The sequence below is a fragment of the Propithecus coquereli genome, unplaced genomic scaffold, assembly GCF_000956105.1.
Source record: "Propithecus coquereli isolate 6110/MARCELLA unplaced genomic scaffold, Pcoq_1.0 Scaffold199, whole genome shotgun sequence".
NCBI classification, from domain to species: Eukaryota; Metazoa; Chordata; class Mammalia; order Primates; family Indriidae; genus Propithecus; species Propithecus coquereli.
In genome coordinates, this window is record NW_012144855.1 from 3070968 (window position 1) to 3084166 (window position 13199).

A 13199-nucleotide genomic window follows, 5' to 3' on the forward strand; every position below is an offset into this window, starting at 1 on the left:
CTTCTTCCTTTCCAATTTGGATGTGCTTTATTTCTTTCTCTTGTCTGATTGCTCTGGCTAGAACTTCCAATACTATGTTGAATAATAGTGGTGAAAGTGGGTATCCTTGTCTTGTTCCAGATCTTAGAGGAAAGGCTTTCAGTTTTTCCCCATTCAGTGTGATACTTGCTGTGGGTCTGTCATAGTTGGCTCTTATTATATTGAGGTAAGTTCCTTCTATACCCAGTTTTTTCATAGTTTTTATCATGAAGAGATGTTGAATTTTATTGAATGCTTTTTTTAGCATCAATCGAAATGATCATACGGTTTTTGTACTTAGTTCTGTTGATATGATGTATCACATTGATTGATTTGCATATGTTGAAACATGTTTGCATCCTTGGGATGAATCTTACTTGATCAGTATGAATGATCCTTTTAATGTGTTGTTGAGTTTGGTTTGCTAGTATTTTGTTGAGGGTTTTACATCTATGTTTGTCAGAGATATTGGCCTACAGTTTTCTTTTTTTGTTGTGTCTTTGACTGGTTTTTGTATCAGCTTGATACAGGCCTTGTACAATGAGTTGGGGAGTATTCCCTCTTCCTTGATTTTTGGAATAGTTTAAGTAGGATTTGTATTAATTTTTCTTTGAATGCTTGATAGAATTCAGCAGTGAAGCCATTTGGTCTTGGGCTTTTCTTTGATGGGAGACTTTTTATTACTGCTTCTATCTCTTTAGTAGTTATTGGTTTATTCAGGTTTTGGATTTCTTCCTGGTTCAATCTTGGTAGGTTGTATGTATCTAGGAATTTATCCCTGTATTCTAGGTTTTCCAATTTATTGGCATATGGTTGCTCATAGTAGTCTCTAAATGATCCTTTGGATTTCTGCAATATCAGTTGTAATGTCGCCTTTTTCATCTCTGATTTTATTTATTTGGGTCTGCTCTCTTTTTTTCTTAGTGTAGCTAAAGGTGTGTCTATTTTGTTTATCTTTCCAAAAAAATTCAGTACAAAGTCTCACAATTATTTCTCTCTCCCTCCCCTGGGCACACGGATTCTCTCACCACTGGGCACTGTCGCTCTGCCTGGGGATGGGGAAAGGGTGTTGCAGGCAACCAAGACTATCTTTTCTGCCCTCTTCAGTGCTTCTCTCCCTGATATAACGTTAAAACCAGGTAGTATGATTGCTCACTTGATTTTTGGTTCTTTTGAAGGTCTTTGCTTGCCTGGATAGTTGTTGGATTTGGTGTTCCTGAGGAGGGTTGATGGTTGAAGGTTTCAATTCTTGGACATCTTGCTCCGCCCCCTTCTGTCAGTTTTTTGAACATACCTGGAAATGCCAGACATTAAGTAAATTAGTGTCTTTTCCATGCCTAGTATGCTTGCTCAGGCCTTCCTTGGCTCATAATGCCCAGTAGGATTTTAGGAGTAGGAACCTGTGCCAGAAAATCAGATCAATGTCTTAGAGATGGGGTTGGAATTCAGATACAAGGAAAGAAGACTCGAAAAATCTATAATATGAAAAGAATATAGCAAAAGGTTTGGCACAATTTAACAGCCTTTTATATTTAAAAAAGCAGAATTTAAAAACAAATATGGAGATGTTGATTATTTTTATAAAAATAGGATGCACCAAAAGTTTTATTTAAATCTTGTCACCTTTTACATCTTAATCACACTACCACTCTGTCTCACAACATTCTTAAAATACATCCATTATGTGAAATTTGAGATATAGTAGAGTTTAGAGAGGCAGACCAGCCCTCAGAGGCTTTAGTGAAAGATACAACCAAAAAATAATTACCTTCATTGATGCCCAAGCTCTGTTGTGGCCAGTTACACTGTAACGTTGATCTTCTCAGAAATAATGTTTCAAAAAAATGAAATAAAACTTTAAAGGCCAGGCAGCTTTAGCTGCTGGTAGATCCTGGGTTCCTAGACTTTTTGGTGTTGAAAAATGTTTCAGAGCCTCCTTGATCCTAAACCTAACTCATGGGGTTCAAGGTAAAAATGGATCATTCAGATTTTAACTCAGTCAACTCAGACTCAGGAAGAAAACACAAATCATTAAAAGCTGATCATATCACTATATCCAAAAAGTCTTTAAAAACAATCAGAAGTGTTTTATTAATTGTGGGAAATTACGTTTCTATGTCAATATGAGAAATGGTAAGAGACAGAAAAGAAGATTAACTCAGATTCCCAGCTCTTAGCTTTCTGGCCTGAAAAACAAGAGACTTTTTGATAGATATCTGGTTGTTTATGATGTGAATGTGATGATGAAATCTTAGGCTGATGTCATTCCTCCCTTCCTCAGAGAATTGTCTAAGTAAAGCACCCACTTTCTTTTCCCCTGCTAAATTGGCTACATCACTGTTTTTCTCCATCAAGTTAGGGGACATTCTTTTAGCTATTGTCACACCAGTGTGTGGGTTATTGGAGATGTTACTACACGAGAGCCCATGAAAATGACAGCTCCCTGGAAGAAATGGCTGGCCCATGGCCCCTTCCCTGGTCTGAGCAGGTGACCATAAATACTCGGGGTGCTGGGATAGTTATGTGAAAGGTCTGATTTATTCTACCTACGGTGGAACAGCCACATAAGCATGTAGATCCTGTCTCTGGGCTGTCTTTGTTGGCTGTGGAGAATAGAACAAGAAGATCTTCCTGTAGGCAGCCCCCCTGTTACAGCCACACAGACATAGGCAAAGTCATGCCTAGTACTAAAAGTGATAGCTTGGCAATTCTTTGCTCCTTTTTTATCAACTGCATAATCATGACTTTCATGTTTTCCCAATGTCATTCATTTGTTCCTCTCTTTTTTTTTTTTTGCAGTCTGTCACTTATTATTAATATTTATCATAACCATACTGAGCAAACTCTGGCTCTCTGAGGCCAAAGTTTAATTGCCATTCCAGCTGTTATCTGAGCATCAATCCAGATCTTCCTTGCTTCAGACACCCTGCAAGCTCCCTGTTTAACTCCTTTCCATCAACAGGTGTCACGCACTCAGAAAAATCCTTAATAGTTGAGAGATCCCTTTGATTTCCAAAGGACAAGGGGATGGATGTCTTTTTAATGACAAGGATGTGTAAAGCATAGCTAAGGTAGATAGCACAGGTGGCTTCACCATAGTCCTGTGGGGTAAGCCAACATGGGGATTCAGAACAAGATTTCCATGAGGATTTGAGAGAAATATTAAGAGAACCTAGGTAGAAACATCTACCTAGTCACTCAGCTTTTTCTCCTTTTATTCCCCCCAGAAACTCATTATATATACAGCAACATGCCCCAAATGTCCAGTAAAAATGGGATTTGGGTGGAAAGTGGATACAACCTAAGTCACCTTGGTCATAGGCTTTCTGTGTTTATCACAATTTCACCGAAGTGAAATTGCCTGGAAACATGTTTCATCAGCTTGACTTTTTTGAAAAGATTGGCCTTCCTACTCTGGTGAACTGAGTTGCATTCATATCTTATCATGCCAGACTTGTTTTCAGTCCATTAAGGCGGTTGTCGAACACTGTAGAAATTGGATCTGAACAGGGCCAGTATAAAGAACTGGTGGCAGAAGCAAGGAGAGGATAGGGGTGGGGGAATTAAAGAAGCGACTTCCTGCCTGAATGCATCCTTCTACTCTGATACGTCAGCTCCTGAGACAGAGCCATTTCTAGGGGTAGTGATGGAATTGGCATATATGGCCTGGTCATAGACCCAGGGCAATGATTTTTAAGTGGGAGGTGGTAGTATTGATGGAATCACACTTCCCTGATGTCAGTGGTTCTCTGTCTTGGCTGCACAAGGGGATCATCTAAAGAGCTTTTAAATATCCTGACGCCTGAGTCCCACCGGAGAGATTTTGATTTAATTGGTCTGGTGTGTCGCCTGGGCATTGGGATTTTAAAAACCTCCCCAGATCAGTGTAATATGCAGCTGGGGTTGAGAACTGCTGCTCTCGAGAATGTGATGTTTTTTGTATCAAATGGTGGCAGTTGTTAAAAAGGTTGAGAAACAGGTTTAGAGCAAAGAGAGAGCTCAAAGTAGGAGTGTTTATTTTATCCATTTATCAGACTTCGCAAGAGTGTGCATCCATGTCACATATATGTAGATGGAGTCGCTGAATCTTTTTCATCTTCATAGCTCAGAATAGATCTACTTCCTGATTTTACATTGTGAAATTTTGCTTTTCTCTGTTGTGCAGCTATGGGAGACATCCATTTAAGATCAACTGTTTACATGTGACCCATCGAAACTGTTTACTTCAACTTTTATAGAAACCCAGCCTCATGGAATCACTGCAAATCTATCTGCTCTTCAGACAATACGAAGGCCCTCTGAGATGCCACAGAGGAGAGGAAGCCAAATCTCACATCTGGATACCATTTTCTTTTTGTCATTGGTTTAGGATTTAACTGAACCATGAAAAGAACTACTGAAATGTTACACTGTAACATGGAACAGTAAAGGTACTGGTATGTTAATGGATAATCTGCATGACAGATAATATGTAGAAATATCAATAAAATTAACTCACAAGACCCAAATGTAGCAAGTTTCCTAAGGGACAATAGTGGATTCAGAACTTGACATTCTGAAGCACATCCTCATTGTAAACAGTAATGCTATATGCATGAAGCTTCTGTTTATTGTTTTCCATATTTAAGGAAACAACATCCTATAATAGAAACTAGCATGCAGGGCTAAGGCATATAGGATTCTTCTGCAGGACTTTAAAGCTTTGAGAGGCCAATATCTCATATGCTAACTTTAAACATGTATTTTTATTTTTGTTTTATTTTTTACTTTTCATATTTATATCAGCATACAAGGACAATTGTAGATATGTAAACATTTTTAAATCTTAAAAAAAAAAAAAGCAGCTGTTACACACAAGTGTATTTTGCCAAATGCCTAAAATCAGTCAGTCACAATCACATCATTGTCATCCATCCAGTGGTCTTCAAAGATTTTAAGCAGATGATGTTGTAAATATAGTGGTCAGTGCTGTAAATGTGTCTCTTTATAATTGGTATTTGTCCAAAACATGTGATATCCCTTTAAACGGTGCACAGTCTGGAGGCAGTTTTACTGAGTAATTGAGTGAGAGAACAAAATGCCCAGCAAAACTTCCAGCTCCCACAGCTTGCTGAAGCAGGAGTCCAGTAGTGCAGCTGCTGTGCCACCTCGAGACACTCTGCTGCTCCCTGGGAATCATCCAGCCTGTCAGCTTCCTTTCTTGAGGCGTACAGTGCCTGCCTCAGCAGCTATTATCTTTCAGGACCAGAGCGCATCTGCTGGTCTCACCCTGGAGGCTGTTGAGCCCCTCAGTGGTGTGTCCTGCTGAGATTAAGCAAATGCACCAAAGACACATGAAACCACGGATGCTGGTGAACAGGTAGCTTCCAACTTGCCAATGCTCTTACCCCTTTGTGGCCTAAAGTTTGGTTCCTTGAAACAAAACTGTTTCAAGGAAACTTTTCAGCCACCCATATCTGTGAAATGAATGACTTGTTTTAACAAAAACAACTGTTACACTGTTGATTAAGGATACTTATCATCACTGGGATGTGAGTCCCAGCAAGTCATTCTGCATTGACTGACTTTGAAGCAAGACGATGGAAGGTTCTTCTTTCTGAGCTGGGAAGCCTTAACAGTTCATAAAGGGTTAAATGAAATCTAAAGCTGCAAAGGTTCAGCAACTGTGAAGTTACACAAACAGCTGGCAGGGGAAAGAATCTGATGTTTTGAATCATATGTTGTGTATTTTTTAACCCATAGGAAAGTGAGAATTCTATGTTCAAAGCCCCTTCTTTAAAACCAAAGTTTGATAGCTGTTATAATGCAGCTCTATCATTCTGAAAGAAAGCTACCCTAGTGAGGTCTGAAATTGATGGGATCGATCACATGATCTGCTGTGAAGTGTACTTCTGATTTCCTCCTCTTCTCTGCTTTTTCTTGAGAGGAATGGAATCTGCAGACAAGATTTCAGAAATATCCTCTAAATTTGATCTCTCCCGGTAGTGTCCATGGACAAAATCCATTTCATCTCCATTTGTAATCATCTTAGATGCCCAAACTGAAGAGCCACCTAAGAAGGCAGCATTTTATACTCTGTGTGTTGATGTCTTCCGTAATGGACCTCTCTTCTGAAAGTCTTTGAAAATCTTTGAAAAGCAATTTAATCATCCAAAATTATGCGTTATGAAACAGCATTTTTCATTATAGGAAGGGATGTGATTGTTGATAATACAATAAAACAATCCATCAGACCAAGGTTTGGGTGAGTGTTGGACAACATTGCCACATAGCTCAAGCCAAGGACAGAAGGGCAGACAGATTGAAAGATGTAGCAAATAAAGTGACTTTTGGCCAAGATCACTTCAATGTGCACTGAATGTTTTTATGGTATTGAGTGTATAAAAGGCAAATGTTATAAGGTTTATTTTGACTATAAAAGAGTTTATAGATTTGAATGTAAGGCTATGTACGCATATGTAAATATGCTTCCTAGTTGTAGTTTACACAAGCCCTAATTTGAAAGAATCCACAAATGGCTAGCTAAGTAGTCAACAGATCTCTATCATCCATCTATCCATCCTTCTTCTCTGTCTTTCCTCACTTCAGTTATTTTTTACATGAAATTATTATTTCAAATGAAAATCATTATCATGTGCCTTTTGGGGGAGACATGGTTGCTCTAGAGGTATATATGAATAGTTTGTAATTGTCCTCCTAGGTAATAACCTTCATATGGAATTGAATGAAAAATGTTTTTGTTTTATTTGCAGAGCTTATGATTTTAGAAATACAGTCGCTTTAATGTTCTGTTCTGGGAATCGACTCTATCTCCCATGTTTAAACATTCTTAGAGCCATTGGTGGAATTCTTTCACAGATTTATAGTTTCAAGCGATAGTTTCAAGAAGTATCTATGTGTCTACTCATGGTTGGTGTCCTAGAGGAATTATATATAAATGACTTTTCATCCACTGAGATAGATAGAAGGGACCCATGGCACTAAATACAAGCACAGGATTATTTCTTTTTAAATATCTATTTTGGAGAGAAACTTTGAGGCCACAAAGCAGTTTGTATCATGCAACTAATATTTATATTTCCCAGTCCACTACAGGATCGTTGCTAAGCAGAGGAGAGCAGTTATTTGGCCTTTATGTTCCATTGTATGCCTTTTCCCCCTTTCTAAAGTTTTGTGCATCAATAAGACTGCAGATTGCAAACCCCACTGCCTGAGCTGTTCCATTCATCCATAGTCATTACAGTGCAGTAAACCCTGATTTAAAGGAACATTTAATTATCTCCACTAAATGTCCACAAGGGAGGTGTGAGATAGCAGGGATCCCTCAAGGAACGGATTGGCCGGACTAACTGCCTTCCACATCCAGCCACTCTTTCTTTACATAGGAAGTGTCATCCTTTTCTGAACTTTGCAAGCTAGAAAATGATCCCCAGGGCACAGGCAATCTGTGGAAAGGAATGAATCAGTACTTTTCAGACAGTGCAGCATAACGATGGCTTTCAATTTGCTATAGTTGCTGTATTTTTAAAGTAACCCAGCACCTCAGTTAGGAATAACCTATCATTAGAGTTGTTCCTTAAAAAAATGTTGACTAATAAAGCGATGTAGGCTTAAAATGCCAAGCTTATTTTTTAGTTTGATATTGAAAAATAATTTCAGTTTGCTTTATTAAGTGATGCTACAGTTTCTCTTTTTTCCCTCTTGCTTTAAAAAGGCTTTTAAAATTGTATTTGTACATAAAGTTAGTCCAGCATAGAATTTCTGAATATAGGATTAACAGGGTTTCTGAAAGAAGTTGCTAGAAAGATAAAATTAGATATTCTGTGCATTTCCAGAGAAGGACTATTTATGTTAGAATTTCATAAAAGACTTATTTTTTTTTCTTTTCTGTCGATTCCCTTACATATCTTCATAATTTAATCCTGCCCATTGTCCCAAATCTCTTATGGCTACTTTACTTGTTACCTTTCTTTGGATCTTGTTTTTTACTTTATACAGTTACCTTTGAGCCGGAGGAAGTATGGTATTTTTATTCACTTCTTTCAGTGCTTCAAAACTGTTTGTTCATTTATTCATTTCATCCATTCATTTCCCGTTGTCATTGTAGTTCTCTTTTAACCTATATATATAGTGCTTTAAATATTTATGTTATTATATTCGACATGATAATAAATCCTTATCTAAAGAAAAGACTAATTTACTTTATTTTACTTAAAGGAAAGGGAGTGTATTGGCAGGTTATTGAGTAGCTTGCAGAATATATGGGAAAGGGAGAACGAAGGTTGGAACCAACAGGAATGAGAGAGGCAACACATCTGCCACACGGCCTGATCAGGGCACCATTGGCTGCTGCCACTGGACTCCCCATATGGGCAGTGTACTGTAAATAGCATCTGCCCAGTTGGTAAGTTGGCATGAATTTTCCACAAAACACTTTGACTCCCATTTGTAATATAATGTCTACTTTTTATGCTCAAGTATCTTTTTCCTTTACTTTATCTTTTCCTCTAAAATCACCACCTAAATACTTTCCCTCCCTTAAATATATGAAGTAAAGATGAATTTCTCCTTGCTCCACTAGCTTTATATAAGAAGCAAACATTTCTATGGAATTATAAGGCTTAATTTGGGACTCAAACCTTTTTTCCCTTCTCTGAGATACTTTCTGAATGCAAAAGACTACTCTGATTTTGGATGAGCAGCTTTTCTCCCAGCGTCAGAGAACTAAGGACTTTCATAAACAGTTTCCTCTGTTTATTGTATTGTGAGGGGCCCAGTCTGCTCTCATGAAGATCAGCTGAGAGGCGGCGGCCCATCCTGATATGTGTGAGCAACTGTGTGTTAACGTACCCCTGCCGGGAACTGTTGGCACATGCTTGTAGCATATGCTATGTGGGGCAGGTGCTTTTAATTCCAAGAGGAGCTTTTCTGCCACACCTGCAGATGCAGAGCAAAGATGCAACAAGACTTTAGAAAACAGAAGATGGTATTTCTATTCACATTTTACTCATTGCTTTGTTAGAGTCCCCAAAATGGAGTATCTTGTGGTTTTTTGTAAGCAGAAAAACAAAACAAACATTCAAAAACAAAAACCTGCCTAATTAGTATTTGGGGCCTTTATATCCCATAGCCTGATAAACAGCATCCTCACTATGTTTCCAGAACTTTCCTACTTTTAAGGTAGCTCCCCTTCATTAGCTGTGCAGCCCTTTCCTCCTGATTAGGAATTTTACTGTCGTGGAGGCCAGTCCCTACCTTGGCTAAACTGGCACTTGGGAAGACCCTAGGGGTGCAGAGTAGGGTGGCAGGCATCTTTAGTCTTCTCCAATTGGCATGCTGGCATGGATTACGCAACTTTGGAAGTCACTGATAGATGGGTCCTAAGACTGTGAATTTCAGGATGGGGAGAGATAAGAAGCAGTAACCTTTGAGCAGTCATGAGGCATTTAGTCCTGGCATAGGAGCAAGATGGACAGCCACATGAAGATCCCTGAAGCCAAGCGAGTAGAAGAGCACAGGGTGGTCACTGGGGGCGTGGCGGGGAGAGAGGTGCTGGGTGCCTAAGACAGACTTGTGTGCTTGCATTTTCACTGGTGTTGGCTCTGTAAATACTTCATGGTGCAGTCCATGATGGGCCAGTCACTCCACCTCAAGTGTCCCTGTTGTATTGTTTGTAGAACCTGTATCATACTTGGAGGTGCTTCAAGGCTGGCAGGGTTTTGGTCAGGTGATCAGCATTTCATGTTCTTGAAATCAAAACCAGGCAAAAATATGTGTTACGTTTTGTTCTAGAAAAAGGCATACAATGAGACGAAGTGATCTTGTTAAGATAATGCACATACAAAATCATCAATAAAGTTTCCAAGAGTTTATGGAGGGTATTTTCCTCTATTGTTTGAAAATACACATATAATACTGATCTGCATTCACCTTAGGGCCTATCCTCTTATGAATTTTCAGACTATGATTTGTGTTTTGATGGTTAAGCTCTAACATAATGCAAACAGCCCTAAATCTTTAAATATAGCGGTGCTAAATTATACCAGATAACTCAATATAGAAAGTGCTGATATGAATTAATACTTAGTAATAATACAAGAGCTCCTGCTAAATTATACATGTATATCACTGCCTGATTAGAGACCCCACTTTTGTTTTCTAATCCAGCACAAAAAAACTGTGATTCTACAACCAGTCTTTTTAAAGTGTAATAATGACCCAGCACCTTTGTTTTGTAAGGAAAATTGTTTTTTGTTTTTAAAAGCCACTGACTTACAAAAATGCTTAACAAAAGGTTTATTTAAAATAACTAAGCATGTACTCCTTTTTTAACTTGCTAGGAGACTTGCCCCTCCAAACTAACATCCCAAAAAGACTTCTTTCAGAAACTGTGTGTTCTACCAGTTTCTGTTGGCCACTCTGAGTCTGTGCTAGTGTTTTCCACATGGATCATCTTCAACAGGCAATGTCCATCTGCAGGTAGTGGAAGCCACCCCACGGGAGTGTTAATTGTAGCATGGTTTCACTTTTGGTCATCAGGTAATCATGTATATATTTAGATTCGCACCATTTTAACATTTCTCTGCTACTCTGCACTTCAGATTCTTAAGCTATTTTAAAAATTACTGAGTTTTGGCAAACACCAACAGAAATGTATATGGCAACTGCTTTCTTGAGTGTGATTTGTTTTACGGCTGTTCAAGTTATAAAACTGTTCTCACATTGTAAGTAAACAAAATCTTGCTGTTTTTAAAGGTCACTGTATCTTGAGATTCAAATTTCTGGCACAATTTTATTAGTATTCACTAATAAGATACCACAGTTTTATATGTTACTCTCATTGTAACATCAATAAAGTAACTTTCAATAAAAGATTTATGTTATTTTGATGCACGACTCCCTTTCTTTTCCTCCCAGCCAGTTTTCAGAAGCTTTGTGGGGGGCCTATTCAGGAGTTCTTTTCTGTTCCACATTGTTCCAGAAGGGACCATTAACAGTGACGAGAAATCTAAATCTGTTAGTGAAGTCTGAGTGCTCAATTTGTTGAAGTTTCCTCATCTGAGTGGCAAAAGTAGTTTCCTCCACTTACCCACTTGCCTCTCCTTATAAACTTTCTCCCTCACCCTAAGAAGGATCCATTTCCTATATCCTGCCCTATTGCTCAGGCAGCAGTGCTTAATTAATGAGCTCACTCATGCTGGATTCTAAAGCACTGAGTCTGGATGGGTTCAGGTTAGCTTCTTGAGTTGGAGTTCATGGCCTAAACAATATACCTGCCAGTCATTATTCTGGCATTTGCAGTTAGTTTCCTTGCCTTCAGCTCAAAAGTAGTTATAAGTAGTCAAGGTGCTGTTTTAATGTGAGAAAAATAGAAGGAAGTCACTGATGAAGGGTTTGTACATTTATTATGAGATTTAAAAGGCTTATAGTGATTACATATAGCTCCATTTCTTGTATTTATAGTATTTCAGGCATATAGTAATTAAATGAACATTGAAACAGTAATACACTCAAGTTGTGCCAAAGCAAAATCAAGTTCACAGATGGCAGAAGTTTTAGCTCATGTGACATCTCATGGACTGATGGTATCTACCCCTGGAACATGCTGAAGTACAGTCTGAACTCCAATTTGGCTCAGGTGAGAGCTTTAATTTAATAGGACTGTTGTGGTACAAATGTATGCCAGCTGTCCCCAGGAAGCACCAGGCCTCTGGCAGCCACATTCTTACAGAAGCGCATGAAATGTGTTGTAAGTACTTTATAAATCATGATTCTCTTGAAGCACAAGACTAAAGCACACGTCTCCAAGATAAAATTAAATCCCAAGTTGGAGTGATTTGAGGAACTTAATTCTTTAAATAACTGAAGTATTCAAGTTTGAGTTCACAGCTTTACCATGCTCCAACTAGATGCTTTAAAAAAAAAAACAAAACAGATCAGGAAACAGTTTTAAAGTAGCCAGTGAGGCTGCACTAGAAGTATACAATGAAACAGAACCCAGCATAAAATAGAAATAAGGCAACATGAGAGTCACTTGTAAGGCAGACTTTGGCTGTAATTAAAGGGGATGGATACGTCAAATTTGTCAAGGGGAAGGAAACTAACTGCAGGAACCCACTGAAGACTATGCTCCATGCTTTTGCAAAGAAACTGAAAGCAGAAGCGGAGGAGATAAGGAGGTTTGTTTCAAGGTCTCAATAATTAAAATGGAATTAACTGAATGATTTGAGAGGCATGGTTTTGTAATACTTCAGCACTTACCCAAAAGCAAATTCAGAACCATGATTGATGCAGCACACCTTGGGACTTATCAGAGCATTAGGATGGTTCAAATATGGCCCATAACCTTGGGTCAGCAAGGGCCTTCTTCCCTACCGCTTACCCTCATCCGGGAAATTACCATTTCCTTAAATTATGATTTCCACAGAGAATCCTAGTGAGTTGAAACCAAATAGCAGGTGCTGGGACTCTGAAGGTGAGCGCTCTGCATCCTGACCCTCTGAGCCCCTTGTGGCTCATTTCTGGACAGCCCAGGCTCAAGTAAAGCTTTGTGGCCTCACAGACAATAGGTATGAAACCTAGACTCACTGTGTAATATACAGCAGGCTGCTTCACATGATGATATATAACCTGGGCATAACTACATAATTATATGTTAGGGTTGAATAAATATTGAATGGATATATTTTAGCAATATTTGAAAAAATATATTAGTGAAATGAGGCTAAAAATGCTTGATGTTTTTTTTCATTGGTTGACAACTAATTGTTCACATGAATGGTAACTCACATTGTGTCCTAGAATAAGAAAGACATTCTACTAGCAAGGAGAAAACAGACTAACAGACTAATTTTATTATTTGTTAAACTCTTGCAAAAAACAAAAAAAAAAATCAAACAAGGCCAGTTTTGAAACATTTTTGGTGCTTGTCATATTGACACACTTTTTCAAATTCAGAAATACCCCAATAGGTAAGTAAATATTATCTCCTTTTCAAAGATGGGGACACTGAAACTCTTGTGGTTATCCACAATGACCAAACCATATAGTAAGAGGCACAGCCAGCATTAGAATCCAGATCTTACTGGAAAACCCATGGCTTAAACTTTTTAAAAAATTTTTCATTACAAATATAATACCTGCTTATGAAAGAATATTTGGAAAAACAGTAGGAAGGGAGA

General features: G+C 38.4%; 1 protein-coding gene across 1 annotated transcript in view; it reads left to right on the forward strand.

Moving 5' to 3' along the window:
* Positions 1 to 4989, forward strand: part of ADAM22 (ADAM metallopeptidase domain 22) — a 241994-nt gene extending 237005 nt beyond the window's left edge. The window contains exon 28 of the mRNA XM_012643499.1: positions 4184 to 4989. Within this exon, the coding sequence (XP_012498953.1) occupies positions 4184 to 4204 (21 nt within the window). The 3' untranslated portion in view covers positions 4205 to 4989. The remainder of the gene's footprint in view (positions 1 to 4183) is intronic.
* Positions 4990 to 13199: the final 8210 nt, after the last annotated feature.